This window comes from Centroberyx affinis, unplaced genomic scaffold (assembly GCF_046629955.1).
Source record: "Centroberyx affinis isolate AG114_WGS23_722 - 3 ecotype Tasmania unplaced genomic scaffold, CSIRO-AGI_Caff_v1 ptg000151l_1, whole genome shotgun sequence".
Taxonomy (NCBI): domain Eukaryota; kingdom Metazoa; phylum Chordata; class Actinopteri; order Beryciformes; family Berycidae; genus Centroberyx; species Centroberyx affinis.
In genome coordinates this window covers 262,794-283,298 of record NW_027278848.1, presented here as the reverse complement: position 1 = coordinate 283,298, position 20,505 = coordinate 262,794, and the positions used below count along the sequence as shown (strand labels likewise).

At 38.5% G+C, this 20,505-nt stretch overlaps 1 protein-coding gene across 23 annotated transcripts in view; it reads left to right on the top strand.

The window, feature by feature from the left end:
- Window positions 1-250: 250 nt before the first annotated feature.
- znf740a (zinc finger protein 740a) overlaps window positions 251-20,505 on the top strand; it is a 28,681-nt gene continuing 8,426 nt past the window's right edge. For 2 of the 23 annotated variants that reach the window (XM_071532189.1, XM_071532127.1), the window contains exons 1-21: window positions 251-501; window positions 3,281-3,449; window positions 3,659-3,841; window positions 4,745-4,891; window positions 5,633-5,753; window positions 6,008-6,091; window positions 6,884-6,967; window positions 9,550-9,633; window positions 10,532-10,615; window positions 11,114-11,197; window positions 11,605-11,688; window positions 12,467-12,550; window positions 14,479-14,562; window positions 14,945-15,028; window positions 15,407-15,490; window positions 15,959-16,042; window positions 16,776-16,859; window positions 17,329-17,412; window positions 18,130-18,213; window positions 18,595-18,678; window positions 19,147-19,230. In XM_071532189.1, the coding sequence (XP_071388290.1) occupies window positions 3,405-3,449; window positions 3,659-3,841; window positions 4,745-4,891; window positions 5,633-5,753; window positions 6,008-6,091; window positions 6,884-6,967; window positions 9,550-9,633; window positions 10,532-10,615; window positions 11,114-11,197; window positions 11,605-11,688; window positions 12,467-12,550; window positions 14,479-14,562; window positions 14,945-15,028; window positions 15,407-15,490; window positions 15,959-16,042; window positions 16,776-16,859; window positions 17,329-17,412; window positions 18,130-18,213; window positions 18,595-18,678; window positions 19,147-19,230 (1,840 nt within the window). In that variant the 5' untranslated portion in view covers window positions 251-501; window positions 3,281-3,404. Of the gene's footprint in view, window positions 502-3,280; window positions 3,450-3,658; window positions 3,842-4,744; window positions 4,892-5,632; window positions 5,754-6,007; window positions 6,968-9,549; window positions 9,634-10,531; window positions 10,616-11,113; window positions 11,198-11,604; window positions 11,689-12,466; window positions 12,551-14,478; window positions 14,563-14,944; window positions 15,029-15,406; window positions 15,491-15,958; window positions 16,043-16,775; window positions 16,860-17,328; window positions 17,413-18,129; window positions 18,214-18,594; window positions 18,679-19,146; window positions 19,231-20,505 lie in introns of those variants that run through there. The other 21 variants (XM_071532213.1, XM_071532159.1, XM_071532280.1 and 18 more) reach the window with 18 other exon arrangements.

The following is a 20,505-nucleotide window of genomic DNA, read 5'->3' as shown; positions in this document are numbered from 1 at the left end:
TAGCATTCTAAATACAATTCCGAAGCAGAGTCTAACATACACCCTAAATGCAATTGCACTGAATTGTACTGAATGGACCTGATACAGTCGGCTTTGTAACATGGCACAGAAACGGGCTTTGGAACGGCGTGGATAATGAAGTCTGATATTTGTCATTTTAAGTGTTCAGCCCTTCCTTCCTTTTCTGCGTCTCTTTACCCAGTAGTCGCCTGCATCTGCTGCAAACTGAGACAGGCCCGATCGACCACGAAATAACCAGCTAACGATACGTTGGAGCTCCTGAACAATAGTAGAAATAGATTAGCAAGCCGAATGATGTCCATTCTTACAATCGGCGCTCTCTTCGCATAGGGAACTGATTGAAGAAATCGTTATTATGATGACCCTTTTCTCCTCGCTTGAGAAGGCTTTCCTGTGTGGGGGAGTGGGTTACATCCTGTGGCGTTTCCTGTGTTTGTAAACTAGACGGGATCGAAAACGTCGGACGAGTGAAGCTCTAAGGTAGCTAAATAGCTGTTTATTTTTCATCGATGCTCGATGGATTTTAATTGTGTAGTCAGTGGTTTGCTGTTTGATATAAAATTTACTCTCGAACTAGGCAGCAAATGTATTTAGCTAATGTTACAGCGTCAGTGTTAGCCAATGCTAACCAGCTAGCAAACGTTAGCTAAATCAGCGGGAGGGGGAGGCGCTCGCAACGACGGCCATCACGAATATCTTTATCGCTGAATCTTGTCTTGAATGAACTGAGCTTGTGCCTTATTTTATGACCATAGTGGAAAGCTTTAATCGGACAATTAGTTCGGTAGATAATTTGCCAGAGCTAAGCTTTCGAACAGATGACCAGGTGGGGACATAACATTGTTCAATTACTACACTGGGCGAGGGCGCCAGCGAGTGGCTAGCTAGCTAGCTAATGTTAGCAAGCTCGTCCAACATCGGTAAAGCTAGGTTGAGTAACGTTAGCAGTGTTAAGGCCATTACAGTCAGTTATGTGATATAAACTGCGCATATTGATCCTCACGCAACACTATGTTAACGGTATTGCATTTATTCTGCTGGAAACTAACGTTACACTATGGTGTAGCTGTTAGCTGCCTGCCTACTAGCTAACGTTAGCTATCTATTTGCTAGTGCCGTTAGCTACCTAACGCAAATGGCGAAAGCAGTGTAACGTGAGGTAACGTTAACGTAACTTGCTAAATCTGTGCCTCTACTTGGCTACCGTTAACTTTGTGTTAGCTTGCTAACGTACATGTAACGTTAGTGCTTTTAAAGCATTAGCAGACAGACCTTGCATCGACGGTGCTTCACAAGATTCGAGTAACGCTGTTATTTGTTCAGTAAATTAATGGCCTCCTCGCAACACATTCAGACCAAGGAAAACATACAGACGTGTTTTAGATTAGATGAGTATAGGCCCCGAGCTTTGCTTTCTTAAGTCTTCGTACCCAGTCCAACATCCGTCAGAAAATTAAGTTAGATAAAAAATATGTAATACCGCATTTACGCCCACCAATAACGTTAACTTGCATAGCAAAAGTGAAGCGTAGCCTATTCAGTCTTCCCGAGACTCAGTTTAGTATTCTAAGTACACATGATAAGTTGATCACATTTAACTAGAATGATAGTAGGCAAGGTTTTTTGTTGTTTTTCCTAGCTTTTGCATTTAAACTTTACAAGGCGAATGTAGTAATAACTAGTTTTGGAAAGGGGGCCTCGCCCTCCCCCAATCACCTATGAAAACAACAGAAGAAGCAGACTCGCAGCAAATCTGAAAACTGTTCCCACTGTGCTGTTCACTTTTTCACGCATTGTTACTTATTGTTAGCTGTATAGTGTGCTTTAAAGCAGCACCCTTTCGTGTTTTTGGTTAGGATTAGTAATAACTTTAAGATATAAACTGTAGATTCGTTGAAACGTGTGTTATGACTTTTGTTCAATACTCTCAAGAAGTCTTGCTTTATCGCTAATTACTCTTACACATGGTATGTTTAGGTGAGGAGCAATGGTTTTGAGTGCACTTCGACTTCCATTGTATTTTTAACTATTAGATGTTTTGAGTGCTGTTTAGGTGGACACTGATCATTTTTCAATGTGTGTGTACAGTATATATATTTCCTTGGTGTGTGTATCCATTTACATGTGCATCTTTATACCTAACACTGGGGCTTACAGTCAAATTTTAGTTTGTGCTGAATTTCTGCCTAGTGTTATTTCATGCTTACAACATTGCTATAATACTTTAATTATAGTCGTTTTTATTAAAAATGTGTCAATTGGATTTTATAAAATTTCATGCTTGGAGGATCTGCTCCAGCTTCAAATTACTAGGTATATCATCAAGCATACTCATAAAATTAAATTATTTTGTAATCTGAGCTGTAGAGGTTTTAGCCTGTCTCCTTCTCTCAGCCCATTTTCTTTTGCTCTTTTTTTTCTGTGCAATACCTTCTCATCTTCTCAGGTTTCAACTTAATTGTTTCCCGCAAATCTTACCGAATACTTGTATACAATGCCAATTGTCACTAAATTCGATATCAGTTAATATGGAGTACAAAGGGACCTATTATACTGCACATGCAAGCACATATTATTGTGTGTATATTTATTTTAGAAGAGTACTTTGCCTAGTTAAGATCTGCTTGTTGGTTTTGTGGTCCCAGTACATCCAGGTGTGTTGTGTGGTTGGATTGGGGCACTAATGTTAACTATATGTTTACTATAATTTTTTGTGAACTAGTGAGGTTAATTGGATTATTGGTAGCTATCTAGCTATGCTAAATAGAAGTAGTATAAGATACACAGATATTGGTTCTTCTGTATAGTAGGCAGGATATTAAATTCTATACCCTAATCACAACTCAGATATGGGGAAATTGTTTAATGTCTAGGGATTTGTTTGAAAGCAAATGGTAGTGACAGTCTATAAATTGCTTGCCTTGATCAACTAAGGTAGCTCAGCTACTAGGTAAACAGATTATTAATCAAACAATAACCAATAAGCTGTGTTCATGTTTTTGTTTTTTTTTGTTGATGGGAAATGCATGAAGGATCATAAGACTGCTATGAACAAAATCGAAGCTAAATCTACAGTTATTAATATCTGTTATTTGTACAATTAGACAATATTGACGTGTATCATATTTTGCAACAAACGTGAAATGTAAATGTGAAAAAATTAAATTACCCTAACTGGAGTTAATGGAAGGTGTAACAGCCCATGATGCCGTTGTAATTTAATGTTTGTCTGTTTCATCCACATCCTCCTCTTCCTCAGTTTAAATGCTAGATGAGTGAGGTGGGTGTGGCTTCCCACCAGACCGACCATCCTGACTGACGGATCTCTGGATGACCTTGTCCCCACCCCTGTCCCTGCGCTCACATACACCGTTCCCACAGCAATGTCACATCTGCCCAGCAGCTCAGTCCGCGACCATATGAAATGGGTTTGTTTTAAGAACACCAAAATGGTTACAAATAACATTATTTGCAGTCATGTGTCACTCAGGATGTTGTCGTTGTTGACGTAACTCGTTAAATGCCGTGTGAATGGCAAAATGGCTCATGTGCAGACTACATACAATTACAGCCTGTTTTTAATGTTTGGTATAGGTGGATAAGTTTTGTCCTTAAATCTGCTGTCTTTTGTTTCCAGGCGGGGCTGCTTGGCTGTGAAGCGGTCCTTTCCAGCATGGCCCTGATGCAGGCCAGCTCCATGGCCGGTCCGCCCAAAAAAATGATGGCTCCGCTTGGCCATGGACCACCGCAGAGAGATGGCCCTGACCGTGGGCCCCAGAGCCATATGATCCTCCCATCTGGAATGAGCTGTCCACCCCTGGTTAGGACACACTGGGGAAATGTGGAGTGGAAATGGGGCTATTTTGTTTTGTGTTTTTTAATATTGTAAAGGGTATAACCCCCTGCCTTCATAAAACTGAAAACACAGTGCAAGGAGTTTCCCTTTGAATGGAGACAGAATTTCAGATTATTGTTAAAATTGAATTTTCTAGTTGACACTGTAAAGTAATCAAGTTACCAGCAACGAGTGCAAAGTTTTAACTTTCTGCTGCAGTGTATCCAAAAGTTAGAAGGCAGTGATGTTTGCCCACCCCAGCATTACTTTCAAACCACCTCCACTTTTTGTTTTTGTAGTATTTTACCTGTTGAAAAGGAATGTGAGTTAAAATCATACAAGCTGTAGAGGATATAAAAAGCATTATCTTGACAGAACCACAGTCACACTGTGCATAAGGACACATTTAAGCAAGTTATTTTCCGGGAAGGCTAGTCAATAGATAGAAATAAAAAATTTTAAAAAAGCCTCAATATTTCCTGTATTAGTAGCTCTACATAAGCCTCTACAAGCTACACCTGTTAACTATTGATCTAAAACCTTGCTCTAATCAACACATTACTTCATTATATGCCTCAGTGATCAGAACATCTCCCAATTATTTTTCTCAGTCATAATCCCTTCCTGCTATTACTAAAACCATGATGCACAATTTACAATCCAACTATTCAACACTAGCGTCTTTATCTAGTTGTGGGGAAAAACATGCACATAGCAGAGGTTCACATGTATCATTCATTTCACTCATGCCTTGTTTAGATATTTTGTATTGTTTGTTAAAGTAAGGGAAACTTATTTGAAGTAATATAAAATAAGTTTTGCCATGGCATTATAATGCACAGTCTTTGAAGATCTTTGTCTCAAGCTTCTATTTTTTGTGATCACTAGCTCATCCGGAAGGAAGGTGAATTCCAAGCTCCCCGCCTGCTGGACGAGAAGGAGATGAGGGCCAACGAGGACATGCAGCTGAAAAAAAAGAACAGGAAGTCAGGAACGCCCTGTAAAGTGAGAGAACAAGAAGGAAGGGGAGGGAAGGTCAGTGGCTATGAATGTTAGAGAGGAATGGCCTGTGTGCAAACATGCACAGTAGATATCACAGTAGACATGGTAGAAAATGTGGCTTTTGGCCCCTATTTGTGGTTTTGTAGAGCCATTTAACTTTTTAGTTTGCCTGATCTGGGGCTTTCATGTGTGCACATTTTGTTTGTGTGGGGGTGGGGGGAGGAGTTCAGGGAAGATGTGGAGGGGGTGGAGGATCTCTAGAGAGGAAAGAGGGGGAGGGGAATGGAGAGAAGAGGAGCACAATAACTGCAGTTGTGTGCATAACAGGGGGAGCAGTAACAGGAGGGCATTAGACCACTGGAAGGGTTGGTGGTTTTTGTCTTTAAAATGAACATGTAGTAGAAAATAAATTTCAGGCCTCGTGCATTCATACCCACTACAGTTTTGGATTTGTTGATGTTTTATGTTTTATGTATTTTACAATTTTTATTGTATTTTTCTATTGGCTTAATGTTGTGTATATGCATGATTACTTTCAGCGTTCTGTGTGATCATCCATTTTCAAGTGAATCAAAATTCCCTCTCATTACTGAATTACAGGCACTGTAGATTTTCACCAGATCTAGTAAAAATGGTGTGTGGGTGTTACAGGAGACATAATGGCTCCCTCAACAATGTGCCAGAGAGATGAGAAATGTACTGCATCTCAGGTTATATAATTTGTGTGGCATTTGAATCAGATGCTGAACTGCTATTCTTTGTTGTTCTCCTTAGGGTACAGGTGCAGATGAGAATGGTCCATCATCCAAAGTGCAGAAAAACTTCATCTGCGATCACTGTTATGGAGCATTTAGGAGTGGATACCACCTGAAGAGACATATCCTCATTCATACAGGTATGTGTCATGCGTGGAACAACCTGCCTTTACAGTATATCCATGAGCATTTGTAATGCCTGATTACATAAAGCAAATTTGTAGGCAGAGGCCCTCAGAGCTTGAGTAAGTTGGACTGAATCTAGGAGTGTGCAGCAACTGTAAGGTTTTGCAATGGCCTGCTTAAAGAGCTTGTTTGGTATTAGCTTTTGCCTCACAGCTAATTGGTGGTATCTGTGGGGACCTTTCACTAAAACTGGTGCTCTTCGGTTTAGGGGAGAAGCCGTATGCTTGTGCCATATGTGACATGAGGTTTATTCAGCGTTACCACCTGGAGAGACACAGCCTCATTCACACGGGTATGCGTCCTCTAACCGTACCCATATTACATAAATCAGACTACCTGTGTAGTCTTCCACTTGAATCAATGGACAGCAAAAGATGCTCAGGGTTCATTTTGTCTGTGGACAGTAATTTCCAACAAAGCAAAAAAAAAAAAAAACCTATTTACCCCTAAATATAAAGCACAGGATTTCTCTTGTACATATTGGTCCCCCAACACCAGAAGAAAAATTAATGACGGTGATGGTCTATTTGTGAAAGCATCACCGCACAGGCCGCACAAAGCATGTGATTGTTCAATTTTTGACGTTTGTTTTAAATCTTTTTTGCATTTGATTATTGCTTTTTAAATGAAAATCAATGCATGGACATCAAAGGACTATATTCCTAATTATTTACTTAAAATGTAGAATGAGGCCTTACAACGTTTGCACAGTATCAGCATTTGCGTTGTACCCTTTGACACTGCATTCTTTGTTTTTCATTGTTTTAAGAGTATGCACTGTGGGTAAGTCAACTTCCAACCTAATAGTTTGTTTACAAAAGTTACCTATTGCCTCCTGTATTGACAAAATGAAATGCATTAATAGTCAACTAATGTTGACCAAATTAACCCTATTCAGTTGGTGAGGTTTATATGTTACAGTTTTATATTCCAATATCCCAATAGCTTGAGTAAGCAGCTGGTCGTCCATGGCAACAATGCATCTGTTCTTTATATCCTCTACTTAGGAAAATTTATCTAGTCAAGTGATTTTCGCATATTGTGCAGACTGAATAGCTAATAATTTTATGCTCTGTGTGCATAGGGGTGAAGCCGTACGCTTGTTCCATGTGTGACATGAGGTTTTTCCAGCGTTACCACCTGGAGAGACACAGCCTCACTCATACGGGTATGCGTCCATTTACCGTACCCATTTCAGGTTAAACCAACATTCCCCAGCCAAATTTCCTTTACGAGTCCAATAGGAAAACCCTTTTAAAATCCAACCTAAACCGTTCATATTTTGGACTAAACGTTGCTTCTTTGTGTCTAACAAAATTTTTAGACGGTCCAGTAGGATTGCAATTTGCATATGACAGTCCAAAAGGATTATTCCTATTAGTTAGGAGTCCTGTTGTGCAAAAATCAGCATTTGATGTGGGTCTTGTGTTATTCTTGCCTTAGGAGTTAATACCTCAGGCCATTGGTTTTCCTTAACATTATGAAAATAATTTGTGCCTACTTGTGCTGATTCATGTGTCTTATACTTCCATTGTGTTTTCAGTTGTACTGGACACCCCTTCCATTGTGTCACCTTTTCCCGAAAAATTGCTGTCTTGCTTTATAAAGTTATGGCCCCCCAGTTTTAGCCTTTCTTTGCGTACTGCAGTCCCTACTACTGCTGAAAGTCGCTGTGTGATATATGGGTACACCCCATTACACACCTTTGGTCTATAATGGATTGTGACGGAGAGTTTCATAGTACTTTTGTGATGGAGGGGTTCTTCCATCTTTGATTTAAATTACGTTTTAGAGCTTGTGACACACATTAGAACAGAAGTCCTAGCAAAAGCATGTACTTAACACTGTATGTTAGGTGCTGATTTCAAACAGTAGGGGGAGAATATGAGCAACATTTTCATTCTGAAATACTGAAATCAAATTTGCTCAAACACTGAGAGACTGCAATGTCTCAGATAAGAAAAGGTGAAAATGTATCAAATGTAGTGTTATTTATGGGGTTTCCCTATTCAATATCTCAATAGAAAAAAGATGCTGAGCAACGGTCTGAGGTATTAACTCCCATCAAGGTATGAATTGCAAAGAACCCACAAGCCAAAATGCCAGTAATGATCTTTTAAATTATTCTAGACTAGGAAGTATTATTGATTGTTCTCATTAAGCATCTGTCCTTTTAAGTGACTACTACAGAAGCACTGGATCTTAACCATTTTTTTTTTTTTACATATAAAAGCCATGCGTGTCGACATGTCTGCTGTATGTGCAAGACATGACACATGACAAGGTGTCCATTAAAGTATTGTAATGGACCTTTAGAGGCAAATAAATACCCGATATGAAGAAATATTTTATTGGACCCCTCAAAGTGTATTATCCCGCTTGTACCATTGCCGCTCGCCAACAAAAAAAATCACAACTATTCAATCATAACTGCTTGAAGAAAAATTTAACCTGGCTTTATTTTCTGCTATTTTTTAACAAGATTATTTCCTTGACAACTCCTTTCCTTGCAATTTCCTAGCAACATGTGACTGCCGCTTCAGCATGCTAGCAGAGCTGGCAGGGCGCGCTGTCAGCCATAAAACACTGGGCATATCAAAACTTGAGTAAAACCTGCACATGGTAACACAAAACGACTTCCTAGCATAAATATGTAGTGACTAAGATATTCGTTAAAACTATTTTTCATTCATAGATTTATCTACGGTAGTTGTGGAGCTCAGTAGGATTTTTGAAGCTAGTGGCATGGTTTCACTGCCACAGTGTAAGAGAAGGGGGTGGGTGGTTACATTGTAACATGAGGACAAAATAATGCTATGTTTGGGGGAGTAGACCTTTCAGCAGACTTGATTGCTAAATAGGGTATTTTGAAGGGACCTTGAATATCTGGGTGTGTGAAACACACCAGTGCATGGCTTTAATGGAATGCTCAGACCCTGCAATGCATTAAAAATAAATGTGTTAAATAAATGTCCCCCAGCCAGATACAGTCAGATTTGAGTAGCTGATTCACCTAGGCCATGGTATAATATGGGAATAGTCCTTTGATGTCCAAGCCTATTTGACATGCAGATTTATTGCTGCACAACTCATGTGTCTAAGATGTGATTGTCTGGCTTTTGAACTCTGGTTTTTTCATTTTGTGAATATGTAGTTGCTCACAGCTCTTTAGATGCTTTTTGTGTAGGTTTAAGGCGGCGATCAGATTGGAAGCTTTTAAAAGCTAAGGTGGATCATCACCCTGGAGTCCTAGTGAGCAACTACACTTATACCTGTTTATGCCACCATTGAAAATTGAGTTAAAGTGTGGTACATTGAAGTTGAACCAAGTTCAACTCAAGATGCCAAACACTGCTCACCACAATGCTCCAAATGCTTGTTTACACTCACCACAGAAAACAGTGGAGAAGTGTTCGCTAGTGTTTCTGCTTCAGCTTGCCAGTGTGATCGCCGTCTAAGCGCTTCTTTGCTACCTTGCTACTGACCTGTATGTCTTGTTGTAAACATACCTGGCATATATCCTGTTGCCGTTTTTCTTTCATGATGTAGGCCAGATTCTTTGAAGAGCAATGTTCCTCATAACAACCACTTTCAATCATTAGAATTAAAGCAAATCAGCCCCTCACATTAAACTTTGATTAGAAAGTGAAATATCTGCCAGGTTCTAGTGATTTAATGCCTTGTGAATAATGCTTCCCCTTGATGCAAAAGGAACCTCCCAGCTAATATGTTGATGCTTTGTGTATGTAGGGGTGAAGCCGTACGCTTGCTCCATGTGTGACATGAGGTTCTTCCAACGTTACCATCTGGCGAGACACAGCCTCACTCATACTGGTATGCGTCTGCTCACCCTAGCTCATTAGACTGTGGTTTTTTAAAGATGCCTTATCTTTTGGAGTGATAGCGCACAAATTAGGGTTGGAGTTGTCTAATTGACTAAGAGCTTCAAATATGTACACTTTACACTATATATTCACAAACTTCATATATCATAGATGCATCCAGGACATCTGTTGGGACTCTTTCCTCATCTGAGACATGCCATTTTCAGTTGTTGATTGATGACTACATGCAGAACTGAGCAAAAGTTTATGACGCTGTTACTCTACTTATTGTTCATCGTTTTATTCCAAAGCATAAAGTATGATTAAATGATTTTATTAGATCTGATTCTGGACTGAAGATGAATAAGCTAGATAAACATTCTTTTGACCGACATAATTTGTTCCTCTTGTAGAGATCTAAATTCCGGATATTGGTAACAGCTGGTTTGTTGAAATTCTCTCATCTGTAGATGCACACACTGAGGCGGGGCAAATGTGTGAGAATTGCTTCAAGTCGGAGATACTTTGATACACTGCACATGCACAGCAGCAGCTAATGTAAAAAAAAAAAAAAACACAAATTAAGGTTTAGAGTTAATGCACAATGTGCTGGCTGACGGTTTGTGAGTGGGATATCTGAATCTACACAACGTCAGCTTTTCCCCTGCTGAATGCTCTGCTTAGCTTTGTGCAATTGATCCTCTGTTGTGCCTAAATTCTGACTGAATTGACCCAATTCCCGGTCACAGCACACATAACCAGCATCAAAAGAAGCATCTGTTTCTCAGGGTGATATAAATTGATGTAGATGCATCAGAAGAGCTATCTGAAGGGAAGAGTTGATGGTTATGTGTTGAAACGTATTTGTCATGTTTCTAGCTAATATTTTCATACTTTTATGTGTGTAGGGGTGAAGCCATACGCTTGCTCCATGTGTGACATGAGGTTTTTCCAACGCTACCACTTGGCAAGACACAGCCTGACTCACACGGGTATGGGTTTGCCCTTTCTTGCTACATTAGAGCCCAAATACCCGGGGTACTGAAGTATAGCAGTTCCTCATGTAGACTGATAGCACAACAAACTTGAGTCTGGCTTTTAAAACTATTCATAGGCATCAAGCCATGTTTATTGTTAGGGCATGCAGGATATCAGGATATTAGTTTTGCCTTAACTTTTTTTAAGTAGTATTTTGGCCAGCATTTCCCTGGGTTGCCTGGATTGCTACTTAAATGTTATGCTTGGAAATTCCATATTTGACTTCAGTGTCTAAAGAAATGTTTCTACATTTGCAAGCAGCATGTTTGCATTGAAAAAAAGATGTTTTATTGTTTTCAGTAAGGCCACTTGTTTAAGCATTTTGACATAGATTATGAATGCATTGAGTGTGACATCAGATTGCTGCCACTGCTTTTGGCATGTCTGGCTACATGAAATGAATGGGTGTATCCTGTTCAGTTTTCATAAAAGTTTTTGCTCTGTGTGTGCAGGGGTGAAGCCATATGCTTGCTCCATGTGTGACATGAGATTTTTCCAGAGATACCACCTGGCAAGACACAGTCTCACCCATACGGGTATGAGTCTTACCTTAACCCTCTCACCTGACATTACCAGGGCTTCTAGAGATTTGCCCTGGTGCCGAGGCAGTGCCTACCTGTGAGAGTACTTTCACACATAGGAGCATGTCTGTGTTGTAATATTCAATCCGTGTTTTGGATTATTGAATATTTGGTGAAATACAATTTAAAGCTTCAACACTAGTAGCTTAAACACTCCTGTTTTCTTTTCAGGTATAATTCATTTCATGGCATTTTCTAACTGCTTTTAGGCTATGACACATTTTTTTGTCTTTTATGTATGGAGAATAGTTGGTCATGGGGTCTTGTAATTAAGTAAAACTGATCAATGTATGTTAAATGACATATTTTGTGTACATGGTTCATGAGAACAGATTCTAAAGTTTGGTACTGTATGCGTTTAGGGGTGAAGCCATACGCTTGCTCCATGTGTGACATGAGGTTCTTCCAGCGTTACCATTTGGCAAGACACAGCCTCACTCATACTGGTATGCTTGTATTAATTGTTACCCTCTGACTTATGACAGGACTTACACTTACACATTTTTTTTTTATTGATAAGCCTCTTTATGTCATATACAATACCATAATTATGCCATTGTTGATAAACTTCCCTTACTAAAATGAAAAAATATGATAATGGAACTTTAGGCTTTGTTGGAAACTGTCCACTGAAAAATGACTCTGACATCTTTCTGTCAGTTACTTTGTATTGTGAAAAAAAATTTAATTGTACTATTGCATGTGTAGTCAAATTGTATTGTTCAGTAACATGTTAGATATTCAATTAAAGGCACATTACACTTAAAAGTATAAAACATTCAGGCATCAATAGTCTTTAAAATGTCACGGCAAAAGATGCTACATTTTGACACAGATTGAGCGGTGGCACATCTTAAAAGTTAAGGCACTTTAAAAAGCTTCAGTATGAAACTAAAATTGACTTTTCACTCCCATCTATGTGTGTGGTGTGACCAAATAGAATTACATCTTGTCAAAATCTTATACTGTGAGACCTTCTTTTCATAAAACAATGGGTGTACTTTTTCCTTTGGAGTGATGAAGTGAAGAGATTGAACCCACTGATAACAGAGCTCTTGATATCTGAAAGTTTCTTAGAATCTAACTTTTTTGTGTAATGTCCCTCAGTGAATTATAGCTGTAATAAGGCATGCAATTATCAACTTCTTGAATGCTCTTTCATCTTGTTGTTCAAGCATTTAATATTAAGTTGAAATATCGCTAATATTTTTGTGCTCTGTTTAGGGGTGAAGCCGTACGCTTGCACTATGTGTGACATGCGGTTTATACAGCGTTACCAGCTGGAGAGACACAGTCTCACTCATACAGGTATGTCTTCTGGATTCGAACCCTGACCCCTCTCTCTCCCTCACTTTGATCATGCATGAGCCCCACATGGATTTTTACATGGCTGCATCAAACTCGAGTTTGTATTGCCTTCATTTACTATATTGACTAGTGCTAATATTTCAGATATAGAGCAGCATCTACAAGGAGCTCCATAAGTACTTGAACAGCAACATATTTTGTATGTGAAATGACATATATGACCATGAGGCTAAAATGCAGACAGTCTGTTTCAGGTTGAGGTTTCATTCAGCTATATTTGATAAACCAGTAAATGTTAGAGTGCTATTTGTAAGCATTGGGGTGCCAAAAGGATTTGGAAAGATTGTAATTTTGTTCATTGAAGTTGTCATTATTAGTATGTTGTCAAAAAAAGTTAAAATGTGTGATGGCTTCTCGATGTCTACAAGTCGTGAACCTTACCATAGTTTACTTTCCATACTTATATGCATTTGAATGTATCTTTGCAAGAACTCAGCTGTGACTATGCTTGGTTGAAATTCAGGTAGAATTTTCTTGTAGAGTTCAATTGGAAAAACGTAGTTGGGAGAAACTACCTGTAAAGTTATTCATGGCTTACTTTGTAAGGCAGAAATGGCAGCCGCATAATGATGAGGCTGGTTGGATTAATCAGATTGTTGTTTAGGCTGTCTGTAATCATTCAGACAGTCATATACTTCATCTGCCTCTGAGTAATTCAGAGTCAAATGCCGTCTACAGCTTGATTCTCATAATTACATGAAATGCATAATGAGTTGGAACAGCTTGTGAAAATACGATTCTAAGACTCTGGTGGTGTCTGTGGGTTGCAGACTTATAAAAGTCATTGCACATTAAGATTATTATTATTATTTTTTGAATAATTAAAATAATTAATGATTGAATCTTAATATTTCTCCATTTCATAACATCAAAAAAATTAGAACAGATTAACAAAATATTCTCCTGTCTGAAAATAGCTTCACATTAAAGTATTTTTTCCCCAAAAAAATTTAGTGCCACTTTGACAGTCCATCCACACTTGCATCTAAGTCATCGTGTCATTTCACATTCCAAGTAGATAAAATATAAATCACTGTGTTGCTATCCAAATACTTGTGAGGTTCACTGTTCATCTTATTTGAGAACAGGTTCTATGGAAGATACTACTACTTTGTACTACTTTGTCAATTTGTAATCCTAAATGTTTAAAGGTTAGTTTATGGAGCATTTTGTATACCCTGAAAATCCCAGGCTAGTTTTTCTATGGTGGATTTCAGGACAGTGCCAGTTAAACTAAATCAAAGAGCTGTTTATGTTAAATACATGAGAATTCCTCTGCAAAGCATTGCCAAATCTTGTTTTGTGTGTAGATGTTTACCAACTGCCTAAAATTGTCTTACCTCTCGATCAGCGTGACAAAAATTCAAGTTTACCCTTCACAAATCTATTTTGATCAGCTATATTTAGTATTTATGTATGTATGTATATATGTGAACACAGACTCCCGGTAGCATAGTGTGATAAACTTAAATACTATTGTACTCAGAGCAAGTTGGAATGCGCTCATTAAGGACTTTAATTTGGCTCGATCATTTGTCTGGTAATTTTTACAGGTTTGGTGATTGTAAATGATTAGGTACACTTGTTATCTATACAGGGTATCTCCATTATCCCACAATCTTGCTAATTTGGACATTGGCCTTGGACCTATCCCAATTACAGTTTTACATAAATCAGATGTGAAAATGTAATGTTCCAATTGGAATGGCAGATATATTTTGAAATATGCTGGAAGGTCCACTGTTGGACAAAGCGCTGATGAGTGCAACCAAACTTTACTAAGCATATTGGCATTAGTAAAGTTTAAAATCGATCATTTTTGGCAGTTGAGTTATTTTTATGCTAAAGTTGGTACTTTGTGTGCATAGGGGTGAAGCCGTACGCTTGCACCATGTGTGACAAGAGGTTTTTTCAGCGCTACCACCTGGCGAGACACAGCCTCACTCATATGGGTATGCGTCTGCCAATCTTACCCAGCCACAAGATTAGGATGCTTCAACATCTGTATGCTTGATCTAGTCTTAGATATCTGTATTCATGTACAAATGATGGATGAGACTTATTTTAAGTGTAACAGCCATTAGATGACATCATCAGCTCATGTGATGTGTTGTGTAAGTGGATTTAAGAACCCCCTTTTTAGAATTGTGTAATTTAAGACAAGCATCTTATTCACTGTTGTTCCCTTGTAAGTAATTGTAGGGTCTGACATTGGTTATTAACCACCAATATCAATTTAGCCAAGATTTGTACTCTTTAACTTTGAAATAGCAATACTGATATTTTTTTCTGTGGCAGAGACACAAAAATAATATTGCTGCTCTGGTCGTTTAGGTGTGAAACCTTACGCTTGCACCATGTGTGACATGAGGTTTTTTCAGCGTTACCACCTGGCAAGACACAGCCTCACTCATACGGGTATGGGTCCGTGCACCGTGCCCATGACATTTAGTGTCAGGAATGGATGTGAATTTTATTTAGTTTACTTTTTGAAAGGAAAAGTCAATACAAATATGCGGCTATAGTGTGATTTTCTAGTCTGTTGATGGTAGCCATTATCAGTTCATCAAGGTAATCTCATGCCATTATCTTTTGGTGTTTGGTGTTTGTTGGCAACTAGAATATTGCGAATTAGATGAAGAAATTATATGAGGGAAATATTTGAAAGAATATCTTTATTTTTGCATGAATTGGCATATGTGTGGTTAATAACCAATAGCTTAGATATTAATTCCTAAACCGTTGAAAGAGTTGAAAGTGAGGCAAAGTAATGTAATATTGCTACTTTGCGTTTAGGTGTGAAACCTTACGCTTGCACCATGTGCGACAAGAGGTTTTTTCAGCGCTACCACCTGGCAAGACACAGCCTCACTCATATGGGTATGCGCCCGCCCACCTTACCCATGTCACTCAGATCAGAGAATACTACAGTTACATTAGACACAGCGTCAGCCATTTTAAGGCAGTTATCATTTCTTCTCAAATTAACCAGTAGAACATTTTGCTTGATCAAGCTTATCGTACATTATTAGTGTAAATGCAACATAAAAGCAAGTCTGAAGGGAATACAGGATTGTGACATCATCAGCTCATGTGATGTGTTTTAGTTGTGGATTTAAGAATTGGTTAACACAGGTCGATGCTCCTCTTAATTGGATTGGGGGGGAAAAATAAGAGTTTGACTATTCAGCATGAATTCATTGTAATACAATTTCACCAAATTGGTAAAATGTGGTTAACAGCCCATCATTTCTGAATAGATGTGTTTGAATTACATTACTCATTGATAGATTGTGAAACACAAAAAATAAGAAGCCTGAAAATAATGTATTGATGCTCTGCGTTTAGGTGTGAAACCTTTTGCTTGTACCATGTGTGACATGAGGTTTGTTCAGCGTTACCACCTGGCAAGACACAGCCTCACTCATACGGGTATGCGTCCATGCACCTGCCCATCTCACATATTGTAGGGCATCACCACTTATTTATTGTTGTGCTAATATGAGGGACGTTTGTGTGTGGTTGCACAAATATAGTATAAAAACAGATGTTTTTCTGCAGGTATTCAGTTTAGTTGCTGTGTGTAAGTCATTTTAATGAAAGTATTTGCTGTTGTTATTAAATTTCTGTAACCTTCAGTTCAACTAGGACAAGGTATTTTACCTAAAATGAATGTTGCCCTCCAGAATTGTTGGCACCTTTTGTTATAGAGATGAGATAAAAAAAGGCTGTAAAAACAAGTAAACCCTATGAACATGCCTTATTCTATGCTCTTAAAATTCTATTATTGTTATTCGTGCACCGTCCCCATCACATTTAGTGTCAGGAATGGATGTGAATTTTATTTTGTTAGTTTACTCTAGACATATGCCTATTGAATTGAAGGGAAAAGTCAATACAAATTATTGGTTATAGTGTGATTTCCTAGTCTGTTGATGGTAGCCATTATCAATTCATCAGGGTAATCTCATGCCATTATATTTGGTGTTTGTTGGCAACTAGAACACTGCGAAATAGATAAAGAAATTATATGAAGGAAATATTTGAAAGAATATCTTTATTTTTGCATGAATTGGCATATGTATGGTTAATAACCAATAGCTTAGATATTCATTCCTAAACCAAAGTGAGGCAAAGTAATGTAATATTGCTACTTTGCGTTTAGGTGTGAAACCTTATGCTTGCACCATGTGCGACAAGAGGTTTTTTCAGCGCTACCACCTGGCAAGACACAGCCTCACTCATATGGGTATGCGCCCGCCCACCTTACCCATGTCACTCAGATCAGAGAATACTACAGTTACATTAGACACAGCGTCAGCCATTTTAAGGCAGTTATCATCTCTTCTAAAATTAACAACTAGAACATTTTGCTTGATCAAGCTTATCGTACATTATTAGTGTAAATGCAACATAAAAGCAAGTCTGAAGGGAATACAGTATTGTGACATCATCAGCTCATGTGATGTGTTTTAGTTGTGGATTTAAGAATGGGTTAACACAGGTCGATGCTTCTCTTAATTGGATTGGGGGGAAAAAAATAAGAGTTTGACTATTCAGCATGAATTCATTGTAATACAATTTCACCAAATTGGTAAAATGTGGTTAACAGCCCATCATTTCTGAATAGATGTGTTTGAATTACATTACTCATTGATAGATTGTGAAACACAAAAAATAAGAAGCCTGAAAATAATGTATTGATGCTCTGCGTTTAGGTGTGAAACCTTTTGCTTGTACCATGTGTGACATGAGGTTTGTTCAGCGTTACCACCTGGCAAGACACAGCCTCACTCATACGGGTATGCGTCCATGCACCTGCCCATCTCACATATTGTAGGGCATCACCACTTATTTATTGTTGTGCTAATATGAGGGACGTTTGTGTGTGGTTGCACAAATATAGTATAAAAACAGATGTTTTTCTGCAGGCATTCAGGTTAGTTGCTGTGTGTAAGTCATTTTATGAAAGTATTTGCTGCTGTTATTAAATTTCTGTAACCTTCAGTTCAACTAGGACAAGGTATTTTACCTAAAATGAATGTTGCCCTCCAGAATTGTTGGCACTTTTTGATAGAAATGAGAGAAAAAGGCTGTAAAAACAAGTAAACTCTATGAACGTGCCTTATTCTATGCTCTTAAAATTCTATTATTGTTATTCATGCACCGTCCTCATGACACATAGTGTCAGGAATGGATGTGAATTTTTAGACATATGCCTATTGAATTGAAAGGAAAAGTCAATACAAATATGTGGTTAGAGTGTGATTTCCTAGTCTATTGATGGTAGCCATTATCAATCCATCAGGTTAATCTCATGCCATTATATTTGCTCTTGGCATTTGTTGGAAACTTGAACACTGTGAAATAGATGAAGAAATTGTATGAGGGAAATATTTGAAAGGATATCTTTATTTTTGCATGAATTGGCATATGTGTGGTTAATAACCAATAGCTTAGATATTCATTCCTAAACCAAAGTGAGGCAAAGTAATGTAATATTGCTACTTTGCGTTTAGGTGTGAAACCTTATGCTTGCACCATGTGCGACAAGAGGTTTTTTCAGCGCTACCACCTGGCAAGACACAGCCTCACTCATATGGGTATGCGCCCGCCCACCTTACCCATGTCACTCAGATCAGAGAATACTACAGTTACATTAGACACAGCGTCAGCCATTTTAAGGCAGTTATCATTTCTTCTCAAATTAACCAGTAGAACATTTTGCTTGATCAAGCTTATCGTACATTATTAGTGTAAATGCAACATAAAAGCAAGTCTGAAGTGTAAGAATTGGTGTTTGGCATTTGTTAGCAACTATAACATTGCGAAATAGATGAAGAAATTGTATGAGGGAAATATTTGAAAGAATATCTTTATTTTTGCATGAATTGGCATATGTGTGGTTAATAACCAATAGCTTAGATATTCATTCCTAAACCAAAGTGAGGCAAAGTAATGTAATATTGCTACTTTGCGTTTAGGTGTGAAACCTTACGCTTGCACCATGTGCGACAAGAGGTTTTTTCAGCGCTACCACCTGGCAAGACACAGCCTCACTCATATGGGTATGCGCCCGCCCACCTTACCCATGTCACTCAGATCAGAGAATACTACAGTTACATTAGACACAGCGTCAGCCATTTTAAGGCAGTTATCATCTCTTCTAAAATTAACAACTAGAACATTTTGCTTGGATCAAGCTTATCGTACATTATTAGTGTAAATGCAACATAAAAGCAAGTCTCAAGGGAATACAGTATTGTGACATCATCAGTTCATGTGATGTGTTTTAGTTGTGGATTTAAGAATTGGTTAACACAGGTCGATGCTTCTCTTAATTGGATTGGGGGAAAAAACAAGAGTTTGACTATTCAGCATGAATTCATTGTAATACAATTTCACCAAATTGGTAAAATGTGGTTAACAGCCCATCATTTCTGAATAGATGTGTTTGAATTACATTACTCATTGATAGATTGTGAAACACAAAAAATAAGAAGCCTGAAAATAATGTATTGATGCTCTGCGTTTAGGTGTGAAACCTTTTGCTTGTACCATGTGTGACATGAGGTTTGTTCAGCGTTACCACCTGGCAAGACACAGCCTCACTCATACGGGTATGCGTCCATGCACCTGCCCATCTCACATATTGTAGGGCATCACCACTTATTTATTGTTGTGCTAATATGAGGGACGTTTGTGTGTGGTTGCACAAACATAGTATGAAAACAGATGTTTTTCTGCAGGTATTCAGGTTAGTTGCTGTGTGTAAGTCATTTTAATGAAAGTATTTGCTGTTTCTGTAACCTTCAGTTCAACTAGGACAAGGTATTTTACCTAAAATGAATGTTGCCCTCCAGAATTGTTGGCACCTTTTGTTATTCCTCGCAGTTATTAAAGATAATTATGAGGTCTGTTACAAAAAGGATGCAGAGCAAAACAAAATTGAACTTTACTTGAATAAGTCATGCACCCTACCCAACCAAAATGCACTCCAGAGGAACAAAAGTGTTTTCAGGGACTGCCAAACAGGACTTACCATCTCCATACCCGCTAAGGGAGTGTTTTCTACCATGGAGCAAGAAGTTAACAGACTCGCCATGTGCATCACACATGACGATGTAGATATGCTTGTTGTCCCTCTCAAGAACTGGGCTCAAACATAGTAAGGTATTAGCATGGTATTTGATTAGTCCTATTGTAATTGGGAGGGTATAACTTTCTCCAAGACAGTGGTGTGACCATGTATAAGCGGTGTTAATATCGACTTTGGACTTGACCCCAAAATTCATGTTACCGTATGATTTGTGGGAGGGAAAAAAATGCCCATCACATGTACAACTAGCTCAGGTCTCAATGCAATGTGTAAACCATTTACTGTTAAAACTTAAATTCTGAGGAAATGGGTCATTTTAGTGGCTTTGTCCATTCTCTTCACTTCTAGACTAGTGTGGGCTCCACTAGTGTCTCTTGGCTCAGAGTGCGTACTTTACTCTCAATACTGCACTAGAATTGACCTTTAGCTCACCCAAGTTTTCCAGTGCAGGAAAAACCCTAGCTAAGTTGTTACCTACTTAATGAACATTCAACCGGGACGGTAGAAGATGGTCACTGCTGGTCCAGTGGCACTCTCCTTTATGCCATCATGTGATGTCAACCCTTACTCATAATGTGAGTGGTTGTGAAATGAAACACTAGTAACATTTTTGCACTTTAAGCCTAGTCCTAGTCTAAGGACTTTTTCAATCTCCATTGAATTTTGACTTTAATCTAGGACTAGGCTTAATCCCTGTCTGCGAAACCAGCCCTTAGTCTTGTTTGGTGAAGTCTACAAAGCGGAGCAGCCTGCTGTGTTTTTTTGTGGTGTTGTTGCTAGGTAACCACAGGATCAG